Below are 24,126 nucleotides of genomic sequence, written 5' to 3'. Positions count from 1 at the left end.
TAACTAACAGTCTCTGTTGCAAATGTGTGATATTTTTAGTTTCTAATAACAATTAGAGAACCTAAGTTTGCTGAGCTGTCAGTCTGCTACAGTGGTGTCTAAATGTGTCATTGAGGGTGTTCAGTTTCCTCACGTGAGATGCCAGTGACCAGGTAAGGTGATGAAGAAGGATTGGAATAAACACTACACCAGCTCAGACTCTGTGTCTGAGTAGTTTGTGGTTTTGACTGGCTTTTCCTGTTTTCAGACTTTAGAGGAACTGTTTGCCTCTGTGAAACCACACCCATACCTTAGTGCTGGCTGCACCTACTTTTATTGTGGACACTGAGAGACGTTAGTGGCAGGGAATAGGGTTTCAGCAGTAAGCCACAAGGTGAAGTATGGTCAGAAAAAGTCACTTTTAGTTCTTCTGCACACATTTCTCACTGAGCTCGACTGAAAGGGAAGCATGAATGACACTGGAGCAAACGTAGAAGGAGGGAGAATAGAAGAAGCCGGTAGAGATAACAACACAGACATTATCTGCCAGACTGAGAAGAGCCAGGTAAGTCAGCTTTCGCTAAAATCTTTCAGCTGCTGTTACGATATCATGGTGGCATGTCGGCCAAAAGAAAACAAAACAAAAGACAAAGTAAAGAACCAACAAAAAAACCCCACATTTAAAGATTTTTTTTTAAAAAGTGCAAGCTATACTTGAAAAAAATCCTCACAATAAAGTTCCAAGTAACAGTGAATGTGAGCCATCCACAAACTTCTTGGAAAACTACGCACAACAAGCTTTGCAAACGTGCCGGTGAACTAACATCTACTATTTCAGCTGCAATTTGTTGATACAAAACTTGTCTAACTGGTTGGCCGTAAAACAAGCTTTAATAAGTAGAAACAGGTTCAGTGCAACATTTCTATAGCAGTTCACTAACTGTTACTTAACAGAAAAAAATGGAAAGCACACTTATGTCTACTAGTCTACATACAGCATCCTAAACATAAGCATGTAGTTAAGCACTTCATCATGTTTACTAATAACGTTGATGATGGCTGCATTCAATTCCATTTAGCTGCTGAGGTGATGCGTTCACATTAGCGATGAGTAAAGCAAAGCTTTTGTGAAACAATGAAGCTTTCAAAGCAACTGTGCTATAGTTGTATTAAGGTTTAAAAAGATCTCTCACACTCGTCTCCACACTGACACCTGCTATTTTTGCAGCCTGAACACTGAAAAAATGCTACTTATCACAGAAAGAAATATATGCACTACAAATAATTATGATCAACACATATTTGGGAAAAATAATTGTTCAAGTAAGGGAAGAAAAACATTGAGATTGTTAAAGACAGCAATCAGTAGATGTAAAGACCAAGGCTAATTCAAAAGCTTAATAGAAAAACATGTTTTTTGGCTTGTGGGTTGTGTTGTTCTACTACAGAATATGTGCATACACAGACTCACTGTTAAACTATGTTAAACGGAGATGCTGATGCATGCTTTTATTACCAGTCGCATTGATTACTGTAATGCCCTGCTCTCTGGTCTTCCTAAGAAGAATATTTCAACTTTACAACTCTTGCAAAACTCGGCAGCTCGTGTGCTGACGAAGACCAGAGGGCGGGCCCACATTACACCGGTTTTAGAATCGCTGCACTGGCTCCCCGTGTGTTTCAGGATCGATTTTAAAGTTCTTTTATTGGTTTTTAAATGTCTTAATGGTCTTGGGCCTTCTTATCTCTCAGATCTGCTTTTACCATACGAACCCTCGCGGACCCTGAGGTCCTCTGGTACTGGCCTTTTGATTGTCCCTAAAGTCAGGACACATACTCACGGAGAGGCAGCTTTTCAGTGGTATGGTCCTCGTCTGTGGAACAGCCTGCCGGAGGAGCTCAGGGCCGCAGAGAACGTACATGTTTTTAAGAACAGGCTCAAGACCCACCTTTTTAATTTAGCTTTTACTTAGCGTTTATTTATTTTATGCTTATTTATTCTATCCTGTTATTCTATTATTAATTTAGGATTTACCTAATATTTGTTTGATTTTATTCTTATTCGTTTTTTAATCTTCTTATTCTATTTATATTTATATTGTATCCTGTTCTTATTTATTTTATCATTTTACCCTATATATATTGTATTGCGTCATATCTCCAGTGTTTCCTCGGAGGGCGCTCTCTGCACCGGGGCTGTTATTGACCGTGGCTGCTGGGTCTCTGGGGTCCTCTCAGCCTGGCTGGGGGGCTCCTTTGCCTCCCTCCTGCTGTGTGCCCAGCCTGGAGGCTGCGGTCTGTGACCGGCTCCCGGTGCAGACGGCTCCCTGTTATAGTGTTTCCTCACTTGGCTCATGCGAGCCCAGCCCAATTTTTACTCTTTAAGTGTGCGCGTGTGTGTATGTGTGTGTGGGTGGGGGGATATATGTGTATTGAGAGTGTGGGGAGTGAGTTGGAGGGTGGGGTGGGCTGCTTTTAACTATGTAAAGCACTTTGTGCTACATTTTCTCTGTATGAAAAGTGCTTTATAAATAAAGATTGATTGATTGATTGATTAAACTAAGAAATATGTAGATGTTCGTCACTATTTAACAACATTTAAAAATCCTTTCAGAGTTGCTTCCCCAAAATCATCAAGAAACGAGTGTGCAGCACCTTTGTAGAAGATTCCTTCAGGTACTGTGACCTCTGCCTTTTGATAGTGACATGTCTGTATTTTAAGTTTTCTTGGTGACGTTTTATGCTTCCACCTCTCTCAGTAATGGTGCATTGTGTCAGTGCGGGGCTGCGAGAGATGACCATGCCTCTGTGGCTGTTGGAGATTATTTCAGCACAGCCATCGTGAACCAGTGGAAAAGTGTGCAGCACTCCTCTGAACAACCAACTGATGCCTTTGGAGAGGTGCAGTTTGCAGGAGCCAGCAAGAGGCACAGCTATGTGGGTTTTTTTTTTCATTTTGTCCCATAACGCTTTATCTCTACAGTTTTTGAAAATGTGAGCACGTTATTAAAGGAAAATTCTTGTAAAGGTGGGTTAAATAAAAATCAAGATAAATCCGGAGCTCTGGTAGCCAGTAGTTTTCCTGACCTTCAACCTACTACTGCTACACCTGAGTAAACAAAGTCAGTACAGATAAAGTGACAAGATTAAAACCCATAAGAACTCAATGTTGACACAGGTATCACTGCCACTTTACACCCTTTTTTTTTAAAACATCGACTTTCCTATAGTTTGCCAGACAGTAAAAATGATTCTGGGCTCTTTTGGGTCCCTCTTTCGAGTGTCATTTTTATTTTCTAAGTTTTAATTACAAATTAAACGTTCAAACAACTGAGGCATCATTTTAGCTTTAATACTAGATCACAGTTCATTAATTTACAAGTCTTTGGGCATTGTTGACATGTGCTTGTTTCCTTTAATTCATCAAATCTGTAAACTTAGTTCCTGCGCCTGTCATGGAGCACTGAGCCTTCGGTGGTGTACAACATATTGACAACCCACTGGGGTCTTCCTCTACCCAACCTGGTTGTTTCTGTTGTGGGTGGAAATAGCAGGACACAGATAAAGACCTGGGTACGGGAGGTCCTCAGACAGGGACTGGTGAAAGCGTCACAAAGCACAGGTAAAACTTTATGCATTACAAACTGATCTATGATGTTAACAGTATGATTGGAATTTCTGTGAGCTGTTTGCTGAAATATTTTATTGTTGGTTAGCAGATGCCATCATATTTTCAACACAGGTCCTTATGCCATAAAAAATGTCTAAAATACTCTCAACACATGCCTTACCTGAACTTAGTTTCTAGATTTTAAAACTGATTTTTAAAAAGATGCCCCAAAAAGCAGATTCTGTTCATCTGGATGTAGCATTTTGAGCTTCGAAAACGCTTCCTTACCTGGATAATTGAGCATGCATCAAGATATACAAGTTGTCTTAATGCAGTCACATAAAATTGCGATAGTGCATTAAAGTAGCAATTGTACTCAATTTTACCCAGCCTCACTGAAAAGTACAAGTGCATCAAAACGAAGCTAAACATGAGCCTGGGTACGGCTTAAATGCAGCAATCTGAGCATCTGCTCCTGAACTGGCCACTGGAAGGAAAAGGACTCCATCAGAGGCCATGCAGCAAGCAAAATCTTTTCTCGGTGTAGAGCTATAGTTTTCAGTTACCTCTACAGGAAAAATCAAAACATGGATATGGCACAAGTTGACCAATGTGGCACAAGGCTTCATACACCAGAGAAGAAAGCTGGTAATTGAGCAGGTCCGACACCAATACAAAGTAAAAGGATCCACAGAAGCAAACTCACATTCCAACAGGCTAACCTGGAACACAGTAAGCTCACCTGGAAGGATATCTGGGAAATGGAAGGAAGCAGACTCAGAGCCAGCTATGATGTCCATTCAACAAACCAAAACATCAGTAGGGAAGAGAAGGTCCTATGTGTGCTCTCTTCCAAACTCCGGCAATTCTGAGGCATCTCCTTTATCAGCTGCTACACCAGCCTATCTCCAGGCCTTTACACCTGGAGGCTGGAACTGCCAGCAATGCACTCACTCATCCAATGTCTGAACTGCCAAACATAATTTCCGTTGTGCGAGCAGGAGAATGTCTGGTGACGTTATCAGCAAGAGTATGCACAACCCTCCTTGACCCTGGACGTGCAGGTAGACCTTGATCACAAACTGCTCCTTCCAACAGAGATAATAACAGCTTATCTCTGGCCAGACCCCATCTTGAGGCCAGAAGACGCTATGCCTCCTGGAACACACCTGGCATGTCAGGTGTTGTTGTTGGAGATGTTGTGGGCATAAAATGAAATACACTTAAGACAAATAGTGCCTACCTGATGTTCCCAATAAAGTAGTTTCCTCCCCTAGCACTCAAGACACCAAGATGGAAGCAGTAATGATTGCTCAGTGGATTATAAGGTCTAATAAAGCATACTATGTTACTCCCTGGACCCTGGCCTTAATTTTTGTGCACCAATTGTGATTTTCACTTTTACATTTTACACTGCATTCCAACTTTTTCCACAAATGGGGAAACATTTAGTGACATGTCACAGTAATCTACGTAGTATACAGGTTGAACCAGGCCATTTACCATTTATCTGTTTCCCCCAGGTGCATGGATCCTAACTACAGGCCTGCACGAAGATGTTGGCAGGTGTGTTGGACAGGCGGTGAGAGATCATGCAGCTGCAGCATCTTCAGTGTCCCTCAACAAGGTGGTAGCGTTGGGCATTGCTCCGTGGGGCCTCGTGGAAAAGCGAGAGCAGCTGGTCAAACCTCAGGTAGTACAGACATTACACATTTAAACATTTTTCAAAGCATTAAAATATATCATGTTCACCTTTATTGTCCAAAAAGCTCACTTAAAAATTTGATTTATATTTGTCTTTTTAATTGTGTTTTTTTGTTTTAGTTGCTTATAATTAACTCATTCACTGCCAGCCATTTTCAAATCAGGTAACTCCCCACTGCCAGGGTTTTTGAGCATTTGTACTCATTTTTGAAGAGCCACAGAAAACTGTGTGTTATGATCATATAAACGCTGAACCTACCAAAATGAAGAACAGACTCTCTTCTTTCATCCAAAAAAAAAAAAGTTTGTTTCTACCATTTTCCATTCTTTAGTAATCAGCTGTAGAAGAGAGGTGGGTTCCACCAAAAATGCCTGTTTTGACCAAAAAAAGGGAGAAAACGAGCTTTTTGTGAAAAATACATTTCAAGCAGTCTGATATTCACTGACAAGCTGCCCGAGGTTGTATTCTAGCCCCTCCCATTGAAAAACGTAATTGACGTCTATAGACGTCAATGGCAGTGAATGAGTTAATACAAACAGCCTTTTATGTGTCCCAATTTTAAATGACTAAGATTGTGTGGATTTTAGTGCTCAAAGTAAGGTAAATCCATGCTTACCATGCTTCATTTCCATAGTCTTGGGACAAGACTGTATTTGCATCTTCTATTGAAACACATATAAGTAAAGAAACACTAGTATACCCGGTTTTCTGCTTCTGCAGGGGAGCTTTCCTGCAAAGTACAATGCCCCAAACGCATCGCAGAACTCCTGCCCCCTGGACAACAACTACCAGGCCTTTCTGCTGGTGGACGATGGGAGTGTGGGCCGCAGAGGAGGAGAAACAGAGTTCAGAGCCAGACTGGAGGAATACATTTCCCATCAGCGCACAGGCATATGGGGTCAGAGATGGTACCATAAACTTTAAAGTAAAATATTATATTACGGATTATGAGAGAGCTTAAGCGAAGTTTTATCTGAATACTGATAACACGTTGTCAGCCCGATATTTTCCACTCTTTTTTTTTTTAGCTAAAGTTAATTGAGAGTTATTTGTGCTTAATTTAACAAAAACATTTGATCAAGATTGGAAGATGCTAAAAATTGTTGTATCTTTTTAAAGGAAGTGGCAGCATTGAAATCCCTGTCCTTTGTTTGCTGATATCAGGGGAAACAGACATGCTGAAGGTAAAGTCTGCTCATTATCACAACATTAATTGTGACTTACTATTTAAATTGTGTGAATGTTTCTTTCATGGTTTTTGTCATGTCTGTCAGAGAATGGATCTCTCTTTAAAAAGCTGCATCCCCTGGCTGGTTCTGGCTGGCTCAGGAGGCTTGGCTGATTTCCTGAGTGATATCTTGGAGAACCGGTCTTCAGCTCCAGCTGTGCCGTCCTCTGGTGAAGGCAACAGTGAGGCTCTTAAAGCTCCCAATGTGGATCTCAAAGACAGAGTGGCAGAACGGTTTAAGAAGCATTTTCCTTCAGAGGCACAGACCGACAAATTAGTTGAGCAGGTGAGTGCTGAGAACAGATGCACTGCATTTACTCTACAGATGAGCTGGAGGAAACACTTTCTGTCTCTGCATATTTATCAACTACAGACTAGACTGTGGTGTATTTTAGCACTGATATTCAGAACTAAATCTAAGTGTTTAGCTTGATCTTACTGTCAGTGTGTCGGGATCACAATTCCAAGTTTATTCACATTATATGTTTTAGTGTAGTAATTTATAAATTACTTTCTCAGTTTGTTACAAATTGTTGAAACTTCAGGCTGCTATTTGTTTCACCACAGTGACAAAAAGTTAATTCACTCACAAGCTGTGAAAGTTGTTTTTATAGAACCAAATCATATATGCAAGCTTATCAATGCAACTGATCAATCAGCACTAGCCCAAAAGCAAAATCTAATAGCCTTAAAAAGTACTGTTTACAATAAATGAATGCATTTGTGTTCAATGTGTTTTAGAAACATGACTTAATAAAGTCTGCAGTTGCAACTGTTTTTTTCTCATCCGCGCTGTTGCTGCCACTATCTTTCTCCGATGCTGGCCTCATACAGTCAGCAGATAACATAGTTGAGCAGGCTACTCCAGGTCATATTGACCTTCACTATTAGTAATTATACAAAGGAAAAAAGATTTAAGATAAGGAAGCCATTCAGTGTGAGGCGTGTTTATCAAATCTGATCATTAAATCCATCCGCCAATGTTTCCAGTTCAGTAACTGTTTCTGTAAAAGAACCATTATCAGTGGTATTGCTAGGGATGAAGGTGCACACGCATCACCAAACATCGCACACACTCCTTTGTGCCGTTCTATTTTACCATGTCCAGATGTTTGCCATCAGGGACAGTGGATATGACTGAACCTGTGGACAAATGGATACAACAGAACATCTAACTTTGTTATTAGTACCTTTCAAAGTCTGGGATAAAACTCCAACGTAGCCACGTGTTTCCACACAGCCACCATACATCAAACACTACTGATCTAAATTTTACAGCAGAGTGATAGATCAGCATTTTCTTTCTATACAGTGCTTTGTGATCTTTACTGTTGTAAGGTAATCAGTTTGTTTAAAACAGTTTAAAACATCCCAAAGGCCTTTACAATGATCATTTACTATCCCCACATCAGTGATGGCATTGTGGAAAACAAAACAATCAATCACATTTAGCTCTAAATGTAAAAGTTCTTTGGATGCTCAAAGCATGTTTCAGGTCAAGTAGAATCCCTTAATTAAAATCCCATCCCCAAATCCCTAACCCTAACCCCTAGTCTGGGCTGTCAACTGTGCATGGACTGGTCCCTGCTTCCTGCTGGGTCTCTGAAGATTTCTGATCAGCAGCCAGTCTCAGTCTGGAGTTTCCAACCGTGGGATGAATTCTTCCAGCAGTACTCTGGCTACTGCACCTGTATCTCCTTTACTGGAAGGAAAAACTTCTAACTATTTTGAAAGCATATCAACCATCATCAATCAACATTTAACTTTCTGTTCAGTGAACTTTACTTGTGGGATATCAAAAGCTTATCTGTGATACCTGTAGAGTTTTGATGACTGTACATGAATTGTTAGTCACAGAAATCATAGAAAAATCATAGAAAGGTCAGGTCAGCCTTGACTTTCAGGGCCTACAGAGCAGCTTGTAATAGCACATAAGGAGAAGAACAAACTGATGGGGGTGAACAGGAAAATGATGCGTTGTCTGCTGTGTTATGCAGAGGGGGGGCGCAGACTTTAAGATACTCGGTCGACCTCTTGTGAGCCTCTGCCCCGGAGCCATTAGATCCTTTGTCTAGTTAAGACAACAGAAATTGCTTTGGACTGAAGCCCAGAAACCTGCGCCACTCTTCCCCACCCTTTGGCCAAACGGAGAATGTTAGTGACTAATAAAACATGGTGGACACTCAGTCACAGTCATTTCTTAGCATGGTGTGCAGTGTGCCCTTAATAAAATTTCAGGAAACTGGACAGGTGGAGGACATTGATTATTATTAATTTGCTTTTTAAATGTTTCTTTAAGTTGAATTTTCTGGTTCTACCTTTCCTTCACACTCAGAGGGGAAAATGTGAGTAATAAAATAAAGCTGTAAAAATTTGCCTTAGCTGAGATGAGTCAACATTAGCTGTGTGGCACGTTGTTGACCTATCAGGTGTCGACACCCTGTTCCTATCACGGCACTTGGTTTTGTGTTTGATTTGTACTCCTTGATTATTGTTATTTTCTGTTCATGTTATGTTTGTTGCTTTTAGCTTCTAGTTTCAGTCACGGTGTCCTCCCTGTGTTCCACGTTTCATATCCCGTCAGTCATGTCTCAGTGTCAAGGCTGCCATACATCATACATCATATTTCACTTTGACAGTGTCGTGTCCTGTGTTAGTGTGTTCAGTTTTGCTTCCCTTTGTCTTGTTTTGTCTGGTTAGTCCCACCTGTGTTTTTACCTGTTCCCCAGCCTCTCATTACCCTGCCTGTGTATTTAAGTCTTCCCCTGTTTGTTGTCGCAACCTCTACGTTGCTGTGGGTCGTGTGTAGTTCCATGTCCTCAGGTCAAGCCACTAATGACCAGGAGTTTCTTAGTTCTAGTTCATGTTTTGTTGGTTTCTTTAGTATACATTTGTTTTGTTTTTAGTTTGTTTCTCCAGGCAATAAAAGTGCCGCCTTTAGTTAAGTATTCTTTCTCTGATTTTAGCAATAAACTCTGAGACTGAAATCTGAGTTTCATGTACGTGAACAGCTGACAATATTGTTTCCCTGCTCACGTGCACACTAAACTCAAACAGGAAACTCAGATTTGGCAAGCTTTGAGCTTGTTTTTAAACTAAATTCAGAGTATGATAGTATTAGAGTGTGTGTTGATTAGCTTATCTGTCATACTAGGAATTTATCCTGCCTAATCAGAACACACAGGCTGTGCAATTTAATCTTTTTCTAAAAAAAGAAAAAATTTGTGATCATGTCTCTGTCATTCCTGTTCCCTTTTCCTATCTTCTGTCTCCAGGCTTTGAACATTTACCAGAACAGACATTTGATTACAGTCTACCAAGGAGAGCACGAGAGTCCAAATGACTTTGACACAGTCCTGCTTAAAACACTCGTGGGAGGTATGTATAAGTAGATAGTAATTTTACAACATAGCAGCAACATGCACTTTTAGTCCTTATTTTGATTTTTGTGTTGTCTTTATGTTTTTCAGCAAGTAAGCAACATTTATCAGCTGATGCCAACCCTTATACTGATGAGCTGAAACTAGCAGTAACGTGGAACAGGGTTGACATTGCCAAGACTGAACTCTTCAATGGAGACATCCAGTGGAAGGTGAGGAGGGAAAAAGACATCACATTGAAAGAAGAATTCATACAAAACATCACACTATACAGTCTATTGTAACACTTTTGACAAATAAATCACTGATTTATTTGTCAAATCTGATTTATGGAGGAATATTTGGCAATATTGGGCAACCGTGGCTCAGGGGGTTGGGAATCGCATCTGTAACCGGAAGGTCGCTGGTTCGATCCCTGGGCTCTCTGTCCTGGTCGTTGTGTCCTTGGGCAAGACACTTTACCCTACTTGCCTACTGGTGATGGCCAGAGGGGCCGATGGCGCGATATGGCAGCCTCGCTTCTGTCAGTCTGCCCCAGGGCAGCTGTGGCTACAACTGTAGCTGCCTCCACCAGTGTATGAATGTGAGAGTGAATGAATAGTGGTATTGTAAAGCGCTTTGGGTGCCTTGAAAAGCGCTATATAAATCCAATCCATTATTATTATTATTATAAAAAATGTTGACCTGTCTTAAATATGATCTCCTTCCTCCAATTAAACAGTACGAAGATTTGGAGGACTCAATGACAGATGCGCTGATCAATGACAAGCCCCAGTTTGTTCGGCTTTTCACTGAGAATGGCTTGAATATCCTGGAGTACCTAACTTATGGCAGGCTGGAAACCCTTTATCGCTCTGTGCCAGATGGGACCTTGCTCTATCAGCTACTACAACAGTGCCTAGCAGAGCGGCTGGCAATAGTGGAGCGTCACTCACCATCAGAAAAACAGAATTCGTCTACAAGATTGTTGAAAGATAACAATCAGGATGGACCAGTGAAGGAGGTCACCCTTTTTGAGGTAAGTTTGGGAATCAAAGAGATTCTGTCCTTTTTCATTAATTATGCTTAAATAGATTAATAAAGAATGTGAAGAACATCTGATACTGTTGTGCTTATTGTCCCACCCACGGTTTCCTCAGGTGTCAAGGGTCCTGAAGCTGTTAATGGGTGATGTCTGCCAGCCTTTCTACTATCACACTTTGAGATTAGAGTCCACTTCATCCAAAGGGACAGCTCTGAGGGTACTCTGAACCTTTCAGAATAAACACACTGTTCTTGTGGTTATAGGATCTCTTTTTCATGGTTGACCTGGTAATAAGTATTATTTCTTCATTCATCAAAGCGTGCCAGTAAGGTTCTGCGTGGACATTGCAAGTATCAGGACCTGCCCTGCCCCGATCCCTGGGCTTCGCTTTTCCTCTGGGCGGTATTGCAAAACCGCAGTGAGATGGCCATTTTCTTCTGGGAGATGGTAAAAGCTCTGCGACAAATTTAAAAAATGTTCTACTTGTGTTCAGCTGGTTTAAAAGCCACAGTCAAGATACAACTGGTGTCTCCAGTGTTAATAGTTCTGGAATTGTGCTTTTCTAAAGGGTTATGAGGCGATCACTTCATAGTTAACAGAAGAAAAAAAGGAATTGAAAAATCATCTTATACAGATTTACAGTATGTCTGACAGAGTCCTTGGTGTATGAATGGATAAATAGATTATTTGAATTTGTTATTTGAGTGAAACCGTAGTTTTTAGGTGAAGTTAAGCGATATTGGACATTTGTGAGAATGAGATGCAGCTAGTGCTATTTGTTACATGTGTGTCGTTAATTACAATGTGTTGTTAATGATTATTTTATGATCTAAGCATTGATTATATTAAATGTAAATCATATGATAACATATGACATATCACAATGTTAAATCTTAATCTAAAAGCAAATAATTACTATAAAATAATCAAATTCAATTCTGAACTCACTAGATTTAAGCATTTAGTTTTTAAATTAATATGGCAGCAACTGTTGAGTAGATGTTTTCTTACACACTGCAACTTTGTGATCAGAGTCAGCAGCTAGTGATGATAATCCTTTTTTTAAGCCTGCAGCCTCTGTAAATGTTACGTAGTTGGGCATGAACTAGTACACGAGATGCTGCAGGTTCTACTCCAGCTTGCAGTAGATCTTGTGAAAAATCGCAGTAGAACTATAAATCTAAAATGCATATATATAGTCCCTTTAAGTAAATTGCAACTTAGACTTCATGCAACAGGTAAATGTGTTAATGATTGTCTGTGTGTGCTGTACCAGTTAGACTACTTCAACAGAACGAACTGAGATAATAATGCAGACAGTATTAGATACAATGAATTTACTTTTTGTACCTGTGTCTTTGCTTTACTTTCCAGGCAGGTGAGGCAGTCCTGAGTGCTCTTGGTGGCAGTGAAATACTCAGAGAACTGTCCAAACTTGAGGTAGAGAATGAAACCAAACTCTCCATGAAAGAGCTGGCCCAGAGGTTTGAGAACCTGGCACATGGTGAGACATTAGAAGAGAAAATATTTGTTATCTACTTTCATAATAGTTTCATGAAGTGTCCTTTGAATTTTCCTTTTAACAGCTGATGTAACACAATTGTAGCAAAACCTATCTAACACTTTACACAATAGTAACGAAACATTTCATTACAGTAAATATCTTTCTGAATGTGCTGTAACTAAGTTTAAGGATATAGTTCCTCTAATGTCATCTTCTTCAATGCTAGAGTACAGAGCAGCTACTTAAACCTGACTCTCACAGAGGTGTGGGAGAGAAGTGTTTGACTCTTTAATATAAGTCTCAAATATGTAGCTTAAAGCAGATAACTTGGAGAAGTGGAGAGGAAATGGCATCTCAAACACTTTGAAGATCTTCATTTAGCCTGGAAAAAGTGTTTTATGTTCTGTAAAATCCCTCCATAAAGTGATGAACATAAGAAAATAAAAACAACTCCTGCTTTCTTTTCCACAGTGTAGCCAGATTGAAAGAGTCACATGTCTCTTGAGCTGAATATTCCTTACATTTTTAATGAATACATAAAATTTGAAATTATTTAATTTTAACCATTTGAGAAAATATAAAGGTTCATAACCATTTCACATATGTAATTATGTACATCTATGTTGAATACTGCAGATATATATTTGTACTTCAGCTGAGCATTTATTAGACCCCATTCCTACAAGAGTGTTCAAATATTTCCCACCATTAATTCATTCTTTGATGTTAAATATGATTATCCCTTCTCTATTAATCATCTTTGAACAGAAACAGGATTATTGCAGGTTATAAATGATCTTCTTATATTCTCTGACAATGGACTCGTCTCTGTGGTTGCTAGAACTCAAGAACTCAAGAGAAATTCCTTTAGAATTTCAGTTGTATCCAAAAAAGGTTAACAAGAAAAGTAACTAATGGGGCGATAAAATCAACAGCTAACTTCAAAAATTAAGGCTCCAAATTGTTTGGACCTGCTGATTTTCTAGTATCCAAAAGTTTAAAGTCTTTGAGCACATCTGATGCTGTCACCATGCTTAAAGTAAAGGAGTGGCTGGCCACAGAATTATCAGAGAATGCAGCTGAGGAATGCTCATAAGAAATATTTACTTTCTTCAGCAGTGTGCCCGATATTACAAAATGTTCATTAAAACAACCAAGCATGTCAGCCTTCTCATAAATATGATGCAAGTGTTTATAAGGGCATGGGGGAAGCGCTGTGCCATTGTTTTCATAAATGTAAAGAGGTTTTAGAGATTGTTTGAAGTCTCTATAACAAAGTGATCAGCTTTGGCTTTTCTAATGGCAACTGTGCATGTATTGCACATTTTTTACCAGCATATAATTTTAATTGCATGTTTGTATTGAACAAATATGCATGAGTGATTAACGCATTTATTTTATCCAGGCTTGTCTACAGTCTCAGTCTTTATTTTGGCATTAGCCAGGCTCTACTCTCTCATCTTCAGCTTGTTCACTACAACTCTCTACTCTTGACAGGCACATGTAAAGGTGACCATATTTCTCCTAGTCTTGGGCTCATTTACACTGGCTTCCAGTATGTTCATGAATTGAAGATTTTATTTGTTGTTTTTAAGTCTCTAAATGGATTAGCTCCCTCGCACCTCTCTGATCTTTTAACTAAAAATACTCCAAACAGAAATCTAAAGTCAGCTGATAGCAGAAGCAGGCTAAAACACAGAGGAGACTGGGCCTTTGCGATTTGTGTTCCTAACCTTTGGAACAGTCTGCCTCTTCAAGTTAGGACATTTGAAAACGTATATTTACTCCCTAGCTTATAATTGTGACTGATTTTTGTTTAGTTCTTTCTGTGTTTGGTTTACTTTGGTCAACCTGTGTTGCTTTTTAAAAGTGCCTATAAATAAATTGATTGACTGATTGGTTGATTTCCTTCTGTGTTGGACTATTGTAATTATTATCAGGTTGTCCTAAAAGCTCCATAAAAACCCTTCAGTTTATTCAAAATGCTGCAATGAGGGTACTGAAAAGGAATACTAAAAGAGTGCATATGTCTCTCATAGGTTCTCTTCATTGGCTCCCTGTTAAACCCAGAATTAAATCCTTCTACTTACATACAAGAGCTTTAAAAAATTGGCCCCATCATTTCTTAAAGATTTCAGAGTACTTGCTCATAGGGAGTTACAAGTTGGGGTTTTCTTTGTGTTAATATAGGGTCTTTACTATACGACATAAAGCACCTTTACATGACTATTCTTGTAAACTGGCACTATATAAATAAAATTGAATGCCATGTCTTGTGTCCACTTTACCTCAGATATTTTCAGCTCTTGCTATCGGAGTGATGAACGCCGATCCTTCACCCTGCTAATTAGGAAGTCTCCTGTCTGGGGTGGCAGCACTTGTCTTCAGATGGGTGTGAGTGCTGACGCTCGGCTTTTCTTCAGTAATGATGGCGTACAGGTGTGTTCGATTTTTAACCTCTTTCTTTCATGTTTTTTTCCCCTGTCCTGTATGGCAGTTTAGCTGAATTGCAGAATCAGAATTGTTCACTGAAGGCCAAAAATTGCCAAATAAAACTTCACAAGTACAGTATTCCAGCATTTGCTGTAATTGCCCACTTGATAGTAATATTTTATTAGAGCTTAATTAGGATATTCTTTATTTTGGATTACTACAAACATAACAGACAAGACCGGACAAGAAAAGAAAGAAAGAAATTGAACTTGGGGAGAAGCAAACAAACAAACAAAAGCACCAACAAAAAACCAAACAGCAGAGAAACCACAGCAACAACCAACATATGCATAAATAACAATGACAAAGTTACTGAACAGCACACAGTATTGATAATGTAAGATATTTTTAGAGGCAGCAGCAGCCCAAATGGTGTGTGTCTGTAAGTGCCCGTGTGCACATCCAGGTAAGGAAATCGTGAACACCTGATTCTGTTCATCTGGACGTAGCGTTTTCAGTGGGAGGAACGTTTTGTCGCTCATCCAAGTGACTTCCTCAGTCTCAGCTGACTGCAGGTTTCTCAAACCTTATAAACAAGACATCTGAACAATAACTGAAGTTATCACAGCCACAGAAACAGCAATATGAAATAACAACATTGCAGACGTGGAAGCAGAGCAACTACGGACGAAAGTTTTCAGCCTGTCTCAGCAATGCAAAGCCCCCAGCATCCAACATCAGCTTGGAGACGAGGAAGGCACTCGCATCACTTAGTAAAGACAACAACAGTCTCATCCTTCCAGCAGACAAGGGTAGGAGCACAGTATTGCTAAACCAGAAAGACTATCATGAGAGAAGTTTGTCACTGCTCAGTGATGAAAATACTTATAAGCCCCTGAAATGAGACCCAGGAAGTGGTTACAGGAAGAGGGGGATAGATTGCCTGAAGCTGTTAGAACAAGACAATTCTATTGACCGGACCTCATACCACAGGCTGTACCCAGGAGACTCTGCACCAAGTCTGTATGGTTTACCAAAGATACATAAACAGGGTGCACCTTTAAGGCCGATTGTCTGTATGATCAACTTGGCCACCTATAACATCTCTAAGTTTCTGGCTTCGATCCTCAACCCGCTGGTAGGCAGCTCTGAACACCACATCCAGAACACTTTGGATTTTGTTGAAAAGGTGAGAGATGTCATTATGGAGGCAGATGAAACAATGGTCTAGAACGATTTTACGTCTCTTTTCACTTGTGTTCCAGTCAAGTGTTGGAGGTAGTTCATAAGAGATTGCAGGATGACCCCAACTTGAGCAACAGGACCACTCTCAGCATCGACCAAGTGTGTTTGCTTTTGGAACTGTGTCTTAATCCTACCCTGGAATGCCACCAAGTCATTGATTCAGATATGTGGATGACACCTGGGTGAAAATCAGATCTCAGGAAGTACCACAATTCACAGATCACATTAACTCGGTGGACCAACACATCAAATTCACCAGGGAGGATATGAAAAGTGGCAGGTTAGCCTTCTTAGAATGTGAGATTTCCATCAGTAATGGGGGACATCTAAAAGCTGATGTGTACCATAAACCTGCGCATACAGATCGGTATTTAAGCTTTGACTCTCATCATCCACTGGAGCATAAACTGGGTGTCATTAGGACACTACAACACAGAGCGAACACCATCCCCACTGACACAGCGGCCAGAGAGGCAGAAGAACATCACATCAAGAAGGCCCTGAGTAAATGTGGTTATTCCAGCTGGACTTTTGTCAGAGCTGGGAAAGCACCTAAAGAAAGCTTCAGCCGATTCAGGGGAGAAGGACAACCGCTGACTAAGCGAAAACCTGTAGTGATCCCATATGTGTCAGGAGTATCGGAACAGTTGAGCAGCTAAGGGTACATCTTTCGCCATCATACAATGCTGTGATTGCAGCCATTCACCCACTTTCTGTGAATGCTACTCATGGCCATTGATCAGTGGCCTTTGATCAATGAGCTTTGATCAGTGGGTTTTGGTCAGTGGTTGTTGATCAATGGTCATGAGAATTTGCATATTAATGATCAAGGAACTGAATGGGCTGGTTTCAGTCATTATGCAAATGTACTGTTTATAAGATTGGGGAAACCTGCAGTCAGCTGAGACTGAAGAAGTCACTTGGATGAGTGAGGAAACGTTTCTCCCACTGAAAACACTACGTCCAGATGAACAGAATCAACTTTTGGGGAATAACGGAAACCAGCCCACTGAATGAACAATGGGCTGTGAGGTCAGTTCAGTATATAGCTGCTTTGATTATACAGTTCAATCAATACATATACACTACCTATAAATAAGACTATGTAATGCACAATCCCTTTCATGTACAGTACAATCATTTAAATTACAAAAAAAATTAATACAAAGTAAAAATGGTAGGATTCTTCAGAAATAACACATCCTACCTTCATGTTGCGCCAGTGAGCTGCTGTTGATTGATAAGGACTCATTTTCTGTCTTCTTCCAGTCTCTGCTCTCCCATATCTGGTGGGGTGATATGAAGAGGAACACAGAGGTTTGGAGGCTCCTGCTCACTTTCTTCTGCCCCATCCTCTGCTACACCAATCTGATCTCCTTCAGGTTAAAGGCTTATTCTTTTCAGATTAAAGGTTTGTAAATGTATTTTGATACTTTTTTAAACATTTGCTACATATTTTACCTCATAGAAAACAAGATAATCAGTTGGAAGAGGAGGAAGGAATTCCTAACGATGATGGGCCAGACCAGGACACTAACAGTCTCTATGGGACCACCGTCTTCTCTTTGGATGACATCAAGCACCTGTAATATTTCTACTTGCACTCTTCAGTGTTAATCTGTAGAACATCAGTTTGTTATTTTTATTTTATTGATTTCCATTAGCTAAAGTCTAACAATTAAATCAATTTTATTTTCGTTCTTACACCAGTGACCTTGACTCAAAAGATCACAGGAGTGGTACCATTAAAGGTGAGTCCTGTTTAAAGAGTCATCTTTGATTAAGTGTTGTCACTCACTACAAGAAGAAAGTCTGACATCAGAAATTATTCTTGTCACCACATGCTGTCATTTAAGTCACCTGCAATCTGCATTTATAATCTTTGATACAGGTGTACCTTACCGACCACCACAGCGTCCATTCATAGTGTCACGCTGGCGTCAGTTCTGGTTTGCACCGGTCACCTCTTTTCTGGGCAACGTCCTGATGTACTTCCTGTTTCTTTTGCTTTTCGCCTATGTGCTGTTGGTGGATTTTGATCCCCCACCACCCTCAGGTCCAGGTGTTGCTGAGTGTGTGTTGTACTTCTGGGTATTCACCATCGTTTGTGAGGAGATCAGACAGGTGAGTGAAGAGACACGTCTTACTAGAACTTTATTTCCCAGAAAGGTTTGGTAGCTGTAGAAATATAAAGGGAAAAAGTGAACCCAGTAACTGAACTTTTTATTAAATTGCACATAGAAGAAGGACGATATAACTGAAGATTCGTATTGCAATACAGTGGTTAATATGCAGCTGTGTCACAAGCATTAAATTCAGAATGGACATTAAAATAGATTAATACATTTTAATATTTGTTACTGTATTCAAATAACTTAAGAAATATAGTGAAGATTAAATATAATTACATAAATAAAAATCTTATTCTTGTTGAATTTTTACCCAGTCTTTATAATAGTACATATTATGAACAGTCAATCATTTTGGTTGAATCTCTTCCTTCCTTATTATGTTCCTTCTTTGCTTACCACATTAAATACACCTTTCTTTGAACAGCACATGGAGAGTAATTTTCAGTATTTGGATATATGCCACCAGCTTATAGTTTAGTTTGTTGTAATTTTTGTGTTCTTCTTCTAGTCAATTTTTGTGGGGACGATGACTTGGCGTCAAAGGTTCAGACTCTACATTAAGGATCTGTGGAATAAATGTGACCTCACCGCCATCAGCCTGTTCATTATAGGACTAATCTGCAGGTATGGACAAGAAATACAAAAAAAGACAGATTATTGAAAAACATTTTCAACAATAATATTTTTGAATGAGGTGTTTTCATTGCAAAATTGTAAAAGACTTGTGCTTGGTTTGTGTTTATGGATGTAGTGTGGCATAAATAATTTCCTTAACCCCTGGTCATTTAGTCCCTTAAATATAAAAATGTTTCTTCTTTAAAAACCAAATTTTACAGATTAATATACAGGTTTGTGGCCTGGCGGTGCTGCTACCTCATTGATTCAGCTTTACTGTGCTTGTGTTTCAGGATGTTCCACTGGTCACATGAATTTGGACGGGATGTCCTGTGTTTGGACTACATGGTCTTCACACTTCGCCTCATTCACATTTTTGCCATTCACAAGCAGCTGGGACCAAAAATCATCATTGTAGGAAAGATGGTGAGAAAGTTACCATCAGTTGGCAATATACCAATTGTAAACTTAATATGTTTATATATGTATGTGTGCGTGTGTGTGTATATATATATAATATATATATATATATATATATATATATATATATATATATATATATATATATATATGAATAAATAAATAATGAAGCAAACAAGATCACAATTTCCTCTTGTTTAGATGAAGGATGTCTTCTTCTTCCTCTTCTTCCTGGGTGTGTGGGTCATGGCGTATGGAGTTGCCAATCAGGCTCTGATCTACAACTATGATCCAAACCTGAATCGCATTTTTCGGAGAGTTTTCTACAGGCCATACTTGCACATCTTTGGACAGATCCCTGTGGAAGAGATGGATGGTACAAGTGTTTGTGCAACTGGCATAAAAATAAGAAAATCTGTGTTATAAGCTGAAATCTGTTTTAAAATGCTGCAGTTTCCTGGAACCTACTTTCATCACAGCAATTTGAAATTGAGTGTTATTGTAATTTTAACCATTTATTTTTCCAATTTATGACAGTGGGCAAGGACTGGGATATCACTTGTACACACAATGTGACTTTGATTGAGAGCGGTGAAGAGCCGTGTAGAAATCATGAGAGTAACTGGCTGGTAGTGATTCTGCTAGTCGTATATCTCCTGGTCACCAACATCCTGCTCATCAACCTGCTTATTGCCATGTTTAGGTAAAGAACAAGTCTTTTATTATATCTGAAGGTGCGTTCACATACTGAATGGTTTGACTCAGTGGCTCTGATCTGCTTGTATCCACACAGCTACACTTTCTCTAAAGTGCAGGAACACAGTGACACCTACTGGAAGTTCCAGCGTTACAACCTGATTGCTGAGTACCACTCCCGTCCTTCTTTGGCTCCTCCTTTCATTATCCTCTCACACATCAACATCTTTATTAGGAGAGTTATTCGCAAAGTGCCCTCTGTAAAGATCCACCACTTTGGTCAGTATTGGAGTCAGGAGACTTGGTTCCTATTAAATCAAGTTATTCATTTAATACAGTTATTGCTTAATTACTTTAAAGTAAAAGGTTTAATGAGTAATGAGTCAGAAAGCCACAGCTGATTGAATTTGATATCTTCTAAATTTTATTCAGCACATTTTGCTATGTGTGATTTTTTCTTAAACAGTGCCTGCCTTGTTATCACTCAGTTGCTCACTAAAAATGGCAGTGCCAGGTTACAATAATAGGTTCTTTGATTACTTGCTCACTGAACTCAGTTTAGCAGTGACGAAAGCATGAAAAATGAGTTGAAAGGTAATCATTTCAACCCTTGGTCTGTACTATCAGTGTTAGACTTGGAAGAAAAGGCAGCGAACCGATTATCAATGTGGGAAACGATTCAGAAGGAAGACTTCCTGACTGCTCGAATCAAGATCCAGAAAAGCAGCGACTCAGAAAGGCTCAAACGGATGTCTGCCAAGTGAGCACCTTCATCCTCCACTGTAGCAGCATTATTTATTACTGTGTGACTCCATCATTCTGAAGTAAATGTATCTTTGTTTATATAGGGTAGATGGTGTGCTTAAACATCTGAGTGAAAGCAGAGACTTCGAACACAGGCTACGGTCTCTGGAGAATCAGGTAAAACCGAAGCTCCAACTTATCATTTTGTACCATTTGAGTCATTCGTGATACATATGTGGAGCTGCTGTGAAAGAGCATGTCTGCAGAGTTAAACTATTCTATATAAAGGTTAAAGCACTTCATAGCAGGTGGCAGTTGGCATAATACATTAAGAGGTGTTTAAAAATAAAATAGGAAAGTAGGAAAATACCTACTGTACAGCCAAAAGTCAGTTTTAGGTTGGATTATGTGAAGTTGTTATTTTAGGTGACTGTAAGTAATTCTGTACTAAGTACTTTTATGGATTGAAGAATGTCACATTAAAGAAGCAAAGGCAGAACTTAAGCTAATCAAGTTAGTGCAATCAGTTGTAAAAATAAATGCACACACAAAGAAATGGTGTATTATATCATTTAGTGCAGAAAACAAAAACAATGATGTTTGAGAGGAGAGCCATTTAGGAACTAAACACTGACTGCCAGTGGCACACAGGGACCAGGTTTTGCCACTTTCATGTTTGGAAACAGGTCACAACAGCTTCTCCAATGCCTACAGGTGAGATCTGCCAAATAACAGGCCGAAAGGAAGGCATGGAGTGAGTTTTCACTGAGAAAAGGAAAAAGTACAATTGTTGTCAAAGAACAAAGGCAATAGTTTTCCATGTGTGTCAGCTAAAGTGTTTTACAAACTTCTCAAAAAACAAGCATTACATATTCTCATAGGTTTTCTCAAGTTGTCTTGACTCATTGACTCTTTTCTCAGATACACCTTCTTGTTCTTCTTTTCAGATCGAGTACTGCTCCAGTGCCATCAGCTGGGTTGTGGATACTTTAGCACAAGGAAGCACATTCAAACCTCCTCGACCCCCACCTGCATTACGTGGTACTTCACAGAACTTGTGAAATTAGTATGCTTACAAAACAACCTGCATACTAAAAGGCAAATATTGTTTTCTCGTACAAAACTCAGTTACTTTGACCTTATTTTAAAATGTATATTTTTTGCTAAAATTTGTCCCTCTCACTTCTTTTATTCTACCTGTTGTTTTATACAGATGTGCTACCCTCCTCTTCCAGCTCAGCTTGATTCAGTAACACTTTATATCAAGGATAACGCCTTCATTCAAGATCAGGAAAAGAAACAAGAATCGCGCACGCTCCCTTTTGACAACTTCTGTTCAGTCCGCCACCATGATCCTCACTGATAAGCACTGAAATGAAAAAGAAATTTATCGTGTGTGTGTGTAATTTGAGTTGGGAAATGACATGACCATCATTACTTTTGTTTTAAAGACACTTCTGGAATTTAAAATCAACATATTCTTACATAATCTGTAATAATGTCTATTAAGAATTACATTATGATTTAAAATTCAAAGCATTTATTGTCATATGTACAAAGGAAATAGGGTTGCCAACTCCCTGAAAAATAAATAAGGGACACCTCGTGGCCAGGGCCGGGCGACCCAGTTGTCTTCACCCTTCCCAGTGTGGTGAATTTTCTAGCTCTTTTTTTGTGTGTGAAATTATTTTTTTAACCATTTGACTTGAAGTTGATTTAAGTAGATGCATATTCAATTCTTTGTGATATGAACACATGTGAAACAAATGATCATTTAGCCATTTATTTTTAGCTCACAATGACAACATTAACACAGTAAAACAGGTCTCTTTCTTAAACAGAAGCCTGTCATGCTTAACTTTTGAGAATATAAGTAAATCTTTCTTTAAAAGCACTCTGTCCTGCTTAACTTAAAATAATAGAAAACAATAGAAAGAAAAATATTCTTGTAACAGTGCACATTTAGTGCATTTAGTACAATTGGCTTCAGTTGAGGTATTATTTCAGCTTTTCTAATGCTAATCAGCTGCTCCTGTTTGTAAACCCGCTTGTTCCCATGATTACGCATCATAACTCATCATCATTATTCATCTATGTATTACTTTTATGTATTAGTCATCAATTTGTTGTAATCATCTATCCTTGCAGTTGTTTATTACACAAAATAAATCATATTATCACACTTCTGGCCACATAGCGCTGATATTCACTGCACATGCCCATATTAACGTTTTCCAGCCAGGTGTTTTCCTTTTCCCATTCTTCCCTTTCTCTGAGGGGAACAAACATTGCTGCTCTAATGCTGGGCTCACACTGTACGATTTTTGGCCCATTTTGAGCCGATTTTTGAGTGATCGGACCGATTTTGGCCTTCATCGTGCGTCGTGTAGTATACGTGGGGTAACGAGAAGTGATTAACACCTCACGACCAGCTCCCGATCATCAATCGCTCGTGAGGGTGTCACCACAGGCGCTCACACTGCTCACGCGCAAACGTAAACGTTGGTGAAAAAGACGGCGCAGCACGGCTGTGCAGCGTGTGATCTGGACACAAGCGATGGAGGCACAACTTGTAGAACTTTGGAAAGCTCATCCGAGCCTTTTCGATGTGGCATCACAAAATTATCACGACCACAACAACCGTGAAAATAGTTGGATTTACACTGCTGCTCAATCACAGCTGCCTGATCATGTTTTTCATTAGCAATTTAGTAAAGTTGATGGTAGTGGTGTGTCTGTGTGAGTGAAAGACAGAGAGAGCGAGCGACAGATTTTCTGTTATAACCTTCATTTTATGGAGGCACAGTGTGAGCACTCAGGTCGCATCAGAGCATCGGGCCGTATAGTGTGAGACCCTGCATCGTGACCTATGAACGTCTAACCCCTGTGAGTCAATCGTACAGTTTGAGCAGGAGCTGAATAACGTGACTGAAAAAAATCGCAGTGTTTGCCCAGCTTTAGGTGTACTGTCATCCGAGACTTGCACCGCAGAGTCGGCGTTTGTTCCCCTGTTGACCATGCTTCTTGTTGTGGTCATCTGTTGTCTTCCGGTATTTTCTCCGCAAGCGACCTTTCCTCGACCAATGAGATGAGCGGTAATCTGAATTGTCATACTCGAATTGTCATAAGTGTGCTGTCAGCTCATTGGTCACAAAGCAGGAGAGGGGCTGGGAATTATGTTTTCAAACAAAGCGTTAATTCCATTAACATTTATAGACTACTTTTGATTCTCACTGTATTACGGGACAAAGTGCGTCCCTTATTTGCTCAATACGGGACGTGTACTTTTGTTTCGAAATACGGGACGATTCCGTATTTTAAGGGACGGTTGGCAACCCTAAAAGGAAAGCATTTCTCTGTGCAATGTCAGCATGATAATACTTTTTGTGTCTGCATTATTGTTTTTTTTTA

At 39.6% G+C, this 24,126-nt stretch overlaps 1 protein-coding gene across 2 annotated transcripts; it reads left to right on the top strand.

The window, feature by feature from the left end:
- The first annotated feature begins 311 nt into the window (after positions 1 to 311).
- LOC309712640 (transient receptor potential cation channel subfamily M member 4-like) lies at positions 312 to 24,126 on the top strand. 2 transcript variants are annotated; one of them, XM_082543601.1, is made up of 28 exons: positions 312 to 544; positions 2,594 to 2,655; positions 2,739 to 2,916; positions 3,421 to 3,601; positions 5,113 to 5,282; positions 6,015 to 6,192; positions 6,414 to 6,478; positions 6,569 to 6,808; positions 9,798 to 9,900; positions 9,993 to 10,114; positions 10,624 to 10,920; positions 11,042 to 11,143; positions 11,245 to 11,373; positions 12,301 to 12,430; positions 14,724 to 14,869; positions 17,378 to 17,490; positions 17,577 to 17,693; positions 17,819 to 17,859; positions 18,165 to 18,232; positions 18,749 to 18,864; positions 19,149 to 19,281; positions 19,477 to 19,651; positions 19,813 to 19,978; positions 20,069 to 20,250; positions 20,599 to 20,731; positions 20,820 to 20,892; positions 21,663 to 21,813; positions 21,929 to 24,126. In XM_082543601.1, the coding sequence occupies exons 1-27, from the start codon at positions 449 to 451 to the stop codon at positions 21,774 to 21,776; spliced, it is 3,630 nt and encodes a 1,209-aa protein (XP_082399727.1). In that variant the 5' UTR covers positions 312 to 448; the 3' UTR covers positions 21,777 to 21,813; positions 21,929 to 24,126. The 2 variants fall into 2 exon arrangements, with proteins under 2 accessions (XP_082399727.1, XP_082399726.1); XM_082543600.1 differs by having other exon boundaries at positions 18,000 to 18,232.

This window comes from Aulonocara stuartgranti, assembly GCF_965226115.1.
Source record: "Aulonocara stuartgranti genome assembly, chromosome: 8".
NCBI lineage: Eukaryota > Metazoa > Chordata > Actinopteri > Cichliformes > Cichlidae > Aulonocara > Aulonocara stuartgranti.
Note: the sequence above shows the minus strand (reverse complement) of the source record. Positions and strands in the feature narration are given on the sequence as shown.